Source organism: Centruroides sculpturatus, unplaced genomic scaffold (genome assembly GCF_000671375.1).
Source record: "Centruroides sculpturatus isolate CEXI.00-Female unplaced genomic scaffold, Cexi_2.0 scaffold1412, whole genome shotgun sequence".
NCBI classification, from domain to species: Eukaryota; Metazoa; Arthropoda; class Arachnida; order Scorpiones; family Buthidae; genus Centruroides; species Centruroides sculpturatus.
In genome coordinates this window covers 114797-125462 of record NW_019385660.1, presented here as the reverse complement: position 1 = coordinate 125462, position 10666 = coordinate 114797, and the positions used below count along the sequence as shown (strand labels likewise).

At 30.2% G+C, this 10666-nt stretch overlaps 2 protein-coding genes across 3 annotated transcripts; one reads left to right on the top strand and one right to left on the bottom strand.

Moving 5' to 3' along the window:
* Window positions 1-1830: 1830 nt before the first annotated feature.
* LOC111640964 lies at window positions 1831-5222 on the top strand. Its single transcript, XM_023387060.1, has 6 exons — window positions 1831-2170; window positions 4214-4292; window positions 4405-4487; window positions 4556-4666; window positions 4739-4786; window positions 5030-5222. Exons 1-6 carry the CDS (start codon window positions 2093-2095, stop codon window positions 5120-5122), a joined length of 492 nt encoding a protein of 163 aa, XP_023242828.1. The 5' UTR covers window positions 1831-2092; the 3' UTR covers window positions 5123-5222.
* A 213-nt stretch (window positions 5223-5435) lies between these two features.
* Window positions 5436-10194, bottom strand: LOC111640957 (aldose reductase-like). Of its 2 annotated transcripts, XM_023387054.1 has the most exons (10): window positions 9875-10189; window positions 7651-7818; window positions 7305-7421; window positions 7136-7213; window positions 6930-7046; window positions 6721-6827; window positions 6045-6126; window positions 5891-5974; window positions 5732-5814; window positions 5436-5639 (listed from the first exon to the last, which is right to left on the bottom strand). In XM_023387054.1, the coding sequence occupies exons 1-10, from the start codon at window positions 9935-9937 to the stop codon at window positions 5609-5611; spliced, it is 930 nt and encodes a 309-aa protein (XP_023242822.1). In that variant the 5' UTR covers window positions 9938-10189; the 3' UTR covers window positions 5436-5608. The 2 variants fall into 2 exon arrangements, with proteins under 2 accessions (XP_023242822.1, XP_023242823.1); XM_023387055.1 differs by lacking the exon at window positions 7136-7213 and having other exon boundaries at window positions 9875-10194.
* Window positions 10195-10666: the final 472 nt, after the last annotated feature.

The following is a 10666-nucleotide window of genomic DNA, read 5'->3' as shown; positions in this document are numbered from 1 at the left end:
TTCCCCTGCGAGTGTTGTCGATATTGTTGCAGAAATTCAGGACAGGAATAACGAATCTGGAGATGAGAATGAAACACTAGAAGAGCTAACCCCAAAACCGACGCGTTAGAGGCATTAAGAATCCTTAGACGTTGCCGAAAATTGACAGTTGCGAAGATGATGTTTTCAAGGCATTCATGATTGTTGAAAAGAAAGTCGAGACAGTTAAATCCTCAAAACAACAACAAACGAATTTTTAGTTTATCATCTACAGCATTATTGTAAATGGAGTATACGATGTATTGTAAGCCTATAGTACTGCATAAAGCACCACTGTTTTCCTAATTATAGTTTTGTGATTTTTTTAAACTTTGTTTTAGTTGCCATATCGGATAACTTCCCCTTCAGGTGTCGACTTATGCGGACTCAACTGTAATTTGTCAATTTTTTAACACGAGCATTCGGAAAATCTTTTTGTTTCACTGTATTTATATATATAATACGATTTGAAAAAGTTCAATAAACGCAACTAAAATGCGTATGTGTAAAATGCAAATTCCTGTTTAAACTTTCCAAAATATAACATTACTTTAGAATAAATGAAAATACAGTAAGACCCCGCTTAACGCTGATTCCATATAACGCGATCTGCTCAAAGCCTTAAAGAAAACTCAAAATTTACGCCGATTCAAATTATCACGACATTTCAATGATTCGCATATAAAACGAGATTTTTTATTCATTTTTGATTGGTTCAAAAACCTAGGTCGTCCTATACGCGCGAGGGAAGGATTCTTTGCATTTTTGCAATAATTTTTGTGAACCACGTGTTCGCATTTTTTACCGGATGCTCACCCTCTGGTGTTTAAAAACAAAATTATTTTATCTGGGTCGTTTCGATCATTCTTGGGTATTGATTGTCAGGAGTAAAGATGAATAGCAATAGGAAAAGCAAAGCTTCTGAATTGAATTCAAGATTTAAATTCCAAAATTTATATTATTCGGCAATCAGAATTCGGAGAAACTCATAAGTGTAATCGACGAAGTGGATTCGACTGTTAAGAATTGGCAAAAAAGGTTCTTGTCCGGTTTTACATTAACAAATTACGTTGTCGATTTTACAAGATTTTTCCTTAAACTTTAAAATGCCAGTAATTTTTGCGGGACAATGTGTGCATTTACGTGCATTTGACATTTTATTTGTGATTAAACGAAATAAAATGAAATTATATTAATAAATCTAATTTTCTTTATTTTAATCTTTAAAGTCACACCTCGTCCGTGGCCCACCAGTGGCCAAGCGGTCTTCATTCTCCGAACACTGGGAGTTCGGTCGCGGGTTCGCGCCTCGCTCGGATGGGCTGGCCACGTGGAGTTTTCCGGGTTTTCTCCACGTCTGTAACGTCTAAATAGGGGCCAGTTTCCCCTAAAAAGACCTCCCGGAAGGCATCCCCCCTAGGTAGATCGCCCAAGTGTTGCATTGCCCAAACAAACCTCCTCCTATATGCGAGATCGTCTTATAAGTGAGTAAATACGGTAATATAATTATTTACGAACACGAACCAATTAGCAAAGGGTGGCAATTCATAAGTGGACCGTGTTATCTGAACCACTTCGTATATGAAATTTATTATATAAATTTACTAAATCCTCACGAAGTATTGCTCTATTATTAATTGGATCACATTTAGTTTTCTACGAAAAAATTAATTTGCCTTACAAAATTAAATTTACGCATTTTAAGTACAACTATTTTATACATGTTACGACATTTCCTTATTATTAATAATTTTTCAAGTAATTAATTTTTAATAATGTATTATATTTCCTGTTTTAATAATAATACGAATTATTACGAAAGAATAAATACACCGTACAATTGTACAAAACAAACGAGAGTAGAAAACATATTTGAGTAGATTGTGTAATGCTAATACTATATTCTATATGTTCATCATGATACAGCTACATTCCATTGTCATTATGCGGGAAATTAACAATGAAGAATTTATATTCATCGATAGCTCATTTACGACCCCGACGATTTAAGAATTCTGTTCGATAAATTAATACGAAATCTTTTCAGAAGGGAAAAGAAAAAAATAAATTCAAAATGTGCTGTCAATTAAACCAATGCTGTTGTTTTTTAAACAGTAAAGATGGTTCTTTTGCATCAGGAATTTATACCGCAGTAAGTAAATATTTTAAAATTGCCTAACAACTGTTAATTGTATTTCATTTTATATTACTCTATTAATTAGATTGCAAAATAATTTATATAAATAGCTATAATGCTATTCTATGTCATATTTTAAAATTAATATATGGAGAAGGTATGCTATAGCAGCAACGTATCGAAGTTTAGAAATGTATCAAGGCTAGAAGCTGATATCAATTGTAGAAACTATTTAATAAATATTCTCAAAATTGGATGATATAAACATTGAATTTGTTATTTTAATATTTAAAACTGAAACTTATTTTTAGTATGATGCGGAATATGATTTTTTTTATATATATTACGATGCCAAAACGATGTTAAAAGGACTCCAAAAATAAATGTTTTGTCTTCAGATTACAAGTATATCTTTATCCTAGTTTATTGTTGTACAAAATAAAAATTTATTTTTCCATAATTAAAGTTGAATAAGAATAAATTATAAGATGATTAAACTGAAAAAGGAGGTAATAGTCCGAAATGCATCTTTAATCAAATAAAAGTAGCTAACATTAGTCTTCTATTTGAACTTTTTCCAAAAAAGTAGTGTGATAAGCCCTTAATTTTAGCCGTTATAGAAGTTATAAAATTTACAATGTAAATAAAAGGGACAATAAGAATAACGTACTGTACTTTTAACTTAATAGAACAAAATTTAAACAGTGCGAAGTATGGATCAAAACTTATATTAGATTTTAAACTATATCGTTTTCTGTACTTGAATCAACTTCAACCCTTTCACTAGAAAATGTCAGTGAATAGAAAAAAAGAAATCTTGTTATATTGCATAATGAAATGTAACAAATTTGCTATATAATGGGAAAAATACATGCAATACAATTGTAGGACCGAATGACGCGATTGGGACTTTAACAGAGCTGTAGAGCATATCGTGAAAAATTATACAAATAAATCTAAATGAAAAAAAATGACACGACCCTATAAGGTAAAAATTTACTTTGGTAGTCCCAATGGCGGCACTTCCTATCGCCATCTTGTTTGTGAAGGCGACGTTTACAAACAAGATGCTTGTTTACTACACCGGCATTTAAAGAAATAATCTTTCACTCACCGTTGACGTATTTCTAATTTCTTTTCTTCGATTTATTCGGTAAAAAACATGGTTCGGATGATTCTATCGTAACCTCGTCCTTTTCCATCGTAGAAACTTTTCCCGCATTCTTAATGCAAATGTCTCTTACGATTTTCGGATTTATTTGGCACTTACTTCCATGACTGAAGGTACAATATCTGGCTCTTTCCGAACTAAAACACTTCTCGCTCCCGGATAAAACTTACTCGTATGCCGAATAAACAGGTCGAACCTTTCTCCCAGATTTTTCATTTTGCTCACAACAATCTCGTCGATTTCGAAAACCTTTCCAGGTCCATCCAGTTTCCGTTCCGGTAAAATTAAACGATGAAACAATCGTAACGTGTCGTACGAAATTCGTCCATTCAACAGCTGTTCGGCTACTCACGCCCACAGCCAAACAGGTACACACTCAACGTGAATTCTATGCAAATTAGATGCCAAATAAACGAAAAAGTAGTTCCCAAGAAATTTTCCCAAATTTACGTTTAAAAATTACTTCAAATGACCAATTGTTTATCTTGCATTTATGACATCGAAAAGAAACACGATCCTTTCGATAATTTAATTTACCAGGACCATCACATTTCCAACGAACAGCATCTGAAGGTTGTGTACTAAACTTTATGGCGAACGTACCAACTGATGTATTTCTTTTGTCACAATTAAATTTGGAACATTCCGATACTATAAAATGAAAAAAAAATCCCTCGAAGCACACTTTCGCCAAGAAAATTGTTGATGTTTTCCAAGCTCCACCAATAGTAATGCGCTTTATTTTTAATGGCATAGTATAGCTACTGTACATTCATTTCATAAATTAATTTTCTCAAATTACAGAATAATTGCAGTTTTTAATGTATGTAAAAATAATTTGTACAGTTTATTTATCTTTTATCTTAATGAAAATTTGATTTTTGCAGATTACATCGTTTCTTAGTATAATTACTTTATCTGTGGAATATTCCAAGTTTAATTACAGTATATCCAATAATATCGCATGTAAGTAATTGCTAATATAGGACTATATAAGCATTTTTAAATTTGTTTTATATTAAATATTCTGTGGTACTTATTTAGTATTAAGAATATTCATTCATTCTTTTTGAAACAGACACCGTCAGTCTAATTTCTGTTTTCGTATTCATGGTAATTTTTCTTCTTCTAAGCTTAATTCTGTTATATGCCGTGACTAAGGTATGTGATTTTTAAATAACACTTGGATTCCAAATAAATCTATTTTAAATATTTCTATTATTTTAAAGGAAAAACGTCGAGCGTTAATACCTTGGATGATTTGGATAATTATTGTAATCGTTCTGCAGTGTGCTGGAGCTATTTTCTTTTTAATAATCACTTTCATTATATTGAAACTGGTATGCTTTATAAAATATATAAAAATACAGATATAAAGTATAAAGAAATTTAATTCTTAATCTGTATTTCAGATATATCTTATTCCTTTTGCAATAACTATCATTTTACTTGGGTTAAATGTAAGTAATTTTTTTTTAAATAAAATAGAACTGTTTTTACAAATACTTGGAAATTACATCAGCATATACATCATATATATAAGTATTCTTCCTTGCATATTTTACGTGTATTCCGAAAATGTACTTGAAGGTTTTTTTTTGCATATCGATTAATATAAACTATTTTAGATCCCTTAACGGAATATAAAGTATATTAAAAGAACTAATTCATAATTTAATAAAAAAATTTGTTTTAATTTTCAGATTATTTGTTTCGTAGTGGTGAAAACTTATTATCAGTCGTTGGATCCGTCCAAGCTCTTAGATGAAGAATCTCCGACATACAGGAAATTTTGAATTTGTTTTCTATGAATTTCTGCTTAAATTTTTTAATTTAAAAAAAAAAACATGTTTTTTTGAAATGATTTTTCTAAATTTAAAATAAAGGTAATTTGTACTAAAGATATTTGAATATTTTCTTATTTTCAAAAGTTTATATACTTAAGAATTTGAAAAACATATTTGTACATAAAATTGTATCTAAAATCTTAACATTAACGTTTAATGAAATGTGCATATTTTAATTTATAATAGCAACTAATTCATTTAAAAAATTAATCATCATCAGTGTTATTATGAGTTAATTTAAATCATATAGCACAATACTGTATGTTAGTGTTTTATTAATATATGAATATAAATTACAGTTTATCAAAATTCATTGACATTAATTACCATTACTGGGCTTACTGGTAAGATCCTTTTGACCTCTAATAATTTCAGTAGAAAACGATGTAGATTGACATTAAATTTCAATTGAAAATTGCTGTTATTCTGTTTAATTCAGAATGGATAATAAGGATGGTTTTTTACTCTGGAAAAAATAAATATATATATATATATTGATAATATTTAAAAATCGTGTCAAAACTTTTATATCAATCTTTAAATTATATAATTACATACTCAATCATGGGGCATGTTCTAATATTGCAATTCAATCCCTCAATTGCTTTCATTTCATCTTGACTAAGTTGAAAATCGAAAATCTAAAAATATCGAAATTATCTTATAAATTATATAAAATTTATATTATATTTTGATATTTAATTTACAAATTTTTACCTCAATATTTGATTTTAATCTCTCTTTATTTGAACTTTTTGGAATAACAATAACTCCTCTCTGAATTTGATAACGAAGTGCTACCTATTTAAATTATTATAAGTTATAAACATGCTTTTAATTATGATAAAAGATATATAAAATATACAAATACTTGAGCTGTTGTTTTGTTATACTTTGAAGCTATTTCTTTGAGTTTTGGATCTTCTAACAGATTTTTCTCACCCGGTTTACTACTAAAAATATTTTGATAAAATAGTGTTGTTCATCAATTAGATATCAACAATCATGATAAGCAATTTATAGTAAATAATTCATCTCAAGTTTTAGCCATATCGTTACTCTAATGGATCACAATATTGATGTCTTATTGAGCAAATTAAAGCCTAAATATTCAGTAAATATCATAACGGCAGAAATGGAAATACTTTCCGATATATCCCATTCCCTTGGAGATAAAACTAAAAGCTCTGTTTTGAAAACATCGGTGCTAAAAAATCAAATACTGTCCTTGGCAATTCGTGCGTACAAGATAGTTGTAATATCTCCAATAACTATCGCAAGTAATTAGAGAATATTCAGCAGCTAGCATTTTTATATTACATTGAGGCAACCTACTATCACTGATTTCTTTATAATTCTGTATAATAATTTATAGATTTACACTTTGAGAATAGAGTAAAATTAGTTCTTCTATATAGACTATATCGCTTCGCATTGTGATTTTTAAACTCTAAACCTTTCCCAATATAAAAAATATTATGTATTATTTTTTTGGTTTTTGAATTACATATATTTAAAAGTAGAGAATAAAATAATACTGTATTTACCCATATCGATATGGTGCTCCAAGAGGACAGTAAGCAGTAACTTTAATGTTCAAACGATTACAAAATTCCAGTAATTCTAACTGATTAAGATAGGGATGACTTTCTACCTATGAAAATAATGATGGAAATAATCATTAATCTTCATTTATTTAAGATTTCTAATGACACTACATTTCACAATTAAATTAAATAATTTAATACACATTTACTTGATTCATAACGGGTTTTATGTTTGCATTTTCCCACAATCGTTTAATTTGGCTAATGTTGAAATTTGATATTCCAATAGACCGAACGTATCCTCGTTTATGACATTCTTCCATCCCCTAGGTAATATTAAATAATGTAATTACTTTTAATTTTCAAATTATATACAACAAATACATTTTTTCTTTTGGCATTCATTAAATAATACCATCCAAGTTTCTAGATAATCGACATCACTGAATAGGATGTGATCATTTGCATCTTTTGGAAGTAAATCATCACCTTCCTAAACAAGACATTAAATGATATTCTATTAAAATATTATATATTGTATATGAATATTTTATTCTCAATTAAATGAAACAGAATATAAATACCTTATAGCCCATTGGCCAATGAACAAGGAAGAGATCGAGATAATCTAGTTTCAAAGCTTTTAATGATTTCTGGCAAGATTCCAGAACTTTATCCTTAGAGTGATAGGTATTCCAACACTGTTATAATTAAGTAATTTAATATTGAGAATATTAAAGTTATTATTGATATTCAAAATAACATTAACAATTATAAATACATATTATCAATACAATATTCCTCCAATACTTTCTCATAGAAATGCATACATTATTGAATTAAGGAACGATGAAGAAAAAGTAAAGAATCTTAACACAAAAAAGTTCAGTTCCCGTCAATATTAGAGTTCTAATAACAAATATAATTTACTTTACTAGTGATGAATAATTCTTCTCTTTTAACAGTGCCATCATCTATCTTCTCTTTAATTGCTTCACCGATTTCTTCCTCATTTTCATAAAATAAAGCACAATCAATATGTCGATAACCAAGTTCAATCGCATCTTTAATAGCTTGCTTTCCTTCGCCGAGTTTACTCTGCAATAACAATAAGAAAATTCTGATAAATTTTAATTTACTATCGATTTTTAAAATAATTTATCTCACTGAATAATAGAAGAAACACTGAAAATATTTAAAAGATTGTCTTCATAATCTGTCCTTTTTCATACACTTCAGAAACACAACAAAGTCATATCAGGATGTACTACCAGAACAATATGACACTTAACATAAAAGCAGAACATTGAATTCTTGAACATCTAATTTAGATTGAATTTGTTTTTAAAATCAAAAATTTAATGTAAATTAGATGAAAGTAAAATCAGCAAGAAAAAGTACTAAGCATTGTCGTAAATCTAACTGCACAAAAAATAATAAATATGGCGTGTGCCTCATACGTGCACATACGCTACACAGCAATTACTCATGCTGCATACTCATATCGTTGTTTATTAACTCTTTCGGGAGCAAAATAAATTTTTGAACAAAAGCATCGTGAAATTTCTGGAGTGTTCTTGATGGAGGCCGATAGGATGCAATTCATCTCCTTACAAATTCCTGCACGTTCTGTAGAATTTAAGTTCGGAGATCTTGCTGACATGCGACGAATATACTCGTGTCAAGAAAGCCATTGACGAATGCAGCCTTGTGTACACGGCATTATCGTCCGTGAAAATGAAATCTTCACCCATAAAACCTCGGAAAAGTCTTACACCAGATTCCAAAATCTCATCCCTGTATTTTCTTTCAGTAATAGCACTCCTTGCAAAAATGTGGAGCTCATTGCGGCCATTAAGCATAATATCACTCCAGGCCATAATACCGCCAACTCCAAACTAGTTTCTACGATGTTTGGGGTCTTTATCGGATTCTCCGTTTTTTCCAGTTTCTAATCCCGGACTTGTCAGTGAAGAGAACATTAACCCATTCATTCAAAGTATGTTTTTGACACCATCTTAAATGGGCTCTTCGATGCACAGGCATTAATGGAACGCAACGTACTGGATGACTGACAATAAGACCATTAAAACCAACACCAGTGGCCCTAGTCAGTTTTGCAGAAAGCTGCTAACGCTTTCTGCAAAGCTGTGCATAACGTGTTGTTAACGTCTTATTAAGGGGTGATAATTCTTGGACGTTCAAGAGATGGAAGTCGAAACTATTCTTTGAAATCTATCTCACGTAAAGCTCTGCAGTACATTCGAGTCCTAGGCACATTTGTTTGCAACTGGACTGCTTCCAATAAACTTTCCTTTCACAAAATCGTTCATGGGGCATTATAATTGTCAGTATTATACAATACTGCAAAACGGTAACAAACTGTCCTCGATAAACTGCAACGGAAACAATACCATTATACTGTTGTATTTATATCTGTATATTTTGCATAAACCGCGATTTTAATGGGACATTGTATTACATTTCCGAGTATTTTTGTCTGAAAACGTTCATAAATTTTCCAGCAGTTTATTTTTTCTCTATGGCTTAATTTTTGCACATGAATGTGTATCATTAATCGAGCGTATAAAAAAGAACAGATTATAAATGCCTATTCATAACACGTCCTTTTTACAAATCCAATTAATGATGGCTTACATTCGTAATTCTTTTGCGTTTTATATAGAATTTTTAATTGTATATTCGTCTTTAGATATTTATAAATTAATTTACATACACAGCTGTCATGTATATGTAAATAGAAAGAGAGTATAAAATTACTAAAATTTTTAGAAAGCAAACGATAAGCGAAAATTCGAATTTGCAAAAACAGCACTTAATTATAACTGATTTTTAAATGGAAACCGGTTTTAAACTGTATATTCTACTAGACATTCCACTACACCCGAGGTTCTCAAGCATTTTTCACTCGCATACCATCTTAGCCTTCCGTATATACTAACGATCTTTCTGGGGTACCAACGGTAGTACGTGTACCACTGGTTGAGAACTGCTGCGATAGATGTATATGTTCCTTGTCTCGCCTACAACTCAGACGAACAAAAAAGAAAAAGCCAACCAAAATACTCGTCTTTTTAAAAAAATATTATTACTATTTTATTATTTAAAAAAAAACGTATTTATAAACACTTACTTTCCAAGTTCCTAGTCCAACTAATGGAACTTTATAACCGTTTGAGAGCTGTACTTGACTCATGACTTTAGATTAAACTGTACTGTATCTCTACTAATAAATTTACAGGACGGGAATGAAATATAAACGGGACACCTCACCGTCCTTGAACAGTTGACTCTCTCAGATAAGACTCGATGTTATCCTTTCTCGGATTAAAAAAAAATTAATTATATATTCTAAAATAATAATTTTATTTAAATACCGTTAAATTTTAATTCCCCCTCCTCTCGTGTAGAAACGGCTAACAAATTTTGTTTCCAATTTTGTTCTTTAGATGACGCCGTAATCGGCAAAGTGTATTGTGTGTATATAAATTACATGAATACTACTAGCATGATACGCATATACTACTAGTATTTTACGTTGTTATTATCACGAACACATCTGTTATAAATAACAGAAGGAAAGTATGGAATCGGTCAAAAAATAATCCCCCAAAATTTTTACATTATTGGACTCGGGAAATCTTGAAATGCCGAAAAATATAAAAGAAAATTTGGGTTTTTTTTCTGTATGTATGGATGTTAGTGTACTACTGTATGTGTTTGTGGCACGATTTTGTTCACCCTATTTGTAATTTAATAACTCCTATGCTTTTTGTCGAAAATTTCTGAAATTTTACAGGAAGGTTTGTGTATTAGGACGATTGGTGCTGTTCAATTTTAGTGGTTAAATGTCAACAGGGTGAAGAGATAAAGGGGATCGTGTGTCATGATTTAATTACAACTTTACTCGTTAGTAGCATTAACA

What these genes read in the sequence shown, in the direction of transcription:
- LOC111640964 (XM_023387060.1), top strand. Translation starts at nt 2,093, where the DNA reads ATGTGCTGTCAATTAAACCAATGCTGTTGTTTTTTAAACAGTAAAGAT. An exon ending in CATCAGGAATTTATACCGCA is followed by an intron (nt 2,171 to 4,213) that starts GTAAGTAAATAT and finishes TGATTTTTGCAG; the next exon opens with ATTACATCGTTTCTTAGTAT. An exon ending in TCATTTTACTTGGGTTAAAT is followed by an intron (nt 4,787 to 5,029) that starts GTAAGTAATTTT and finishes TTTAATTTTCAG; the next exon opens with ATTATTTGTTTCGTAGTGGT.
- LOC111640957 (XM_023387054.1), bottom strand. Translation starts at nt 9,937, where the DNA reads ATGAGTCAAGTACAGCTCTCAAACGGTTATAAAGTTCCATTAGTTGGA. An exon ending in GGAGCACCATATCGATATGG is followed by an intron (nt 6,127 to 6,720) that starts GTAAATACAGTA and finishes AAATATTTTTAG; the next exon opens with TAGTAAACCGGGTGAGAAAA. An exon ending in GATTAAAATCAAATATTGAG is followed by an intron (nt 5,815 to 5,890) that starts GTAAAAATTTGT and finishes CGATATTTTTAG; the next exon opens with ATTTTCGATTTTCAACTTAG.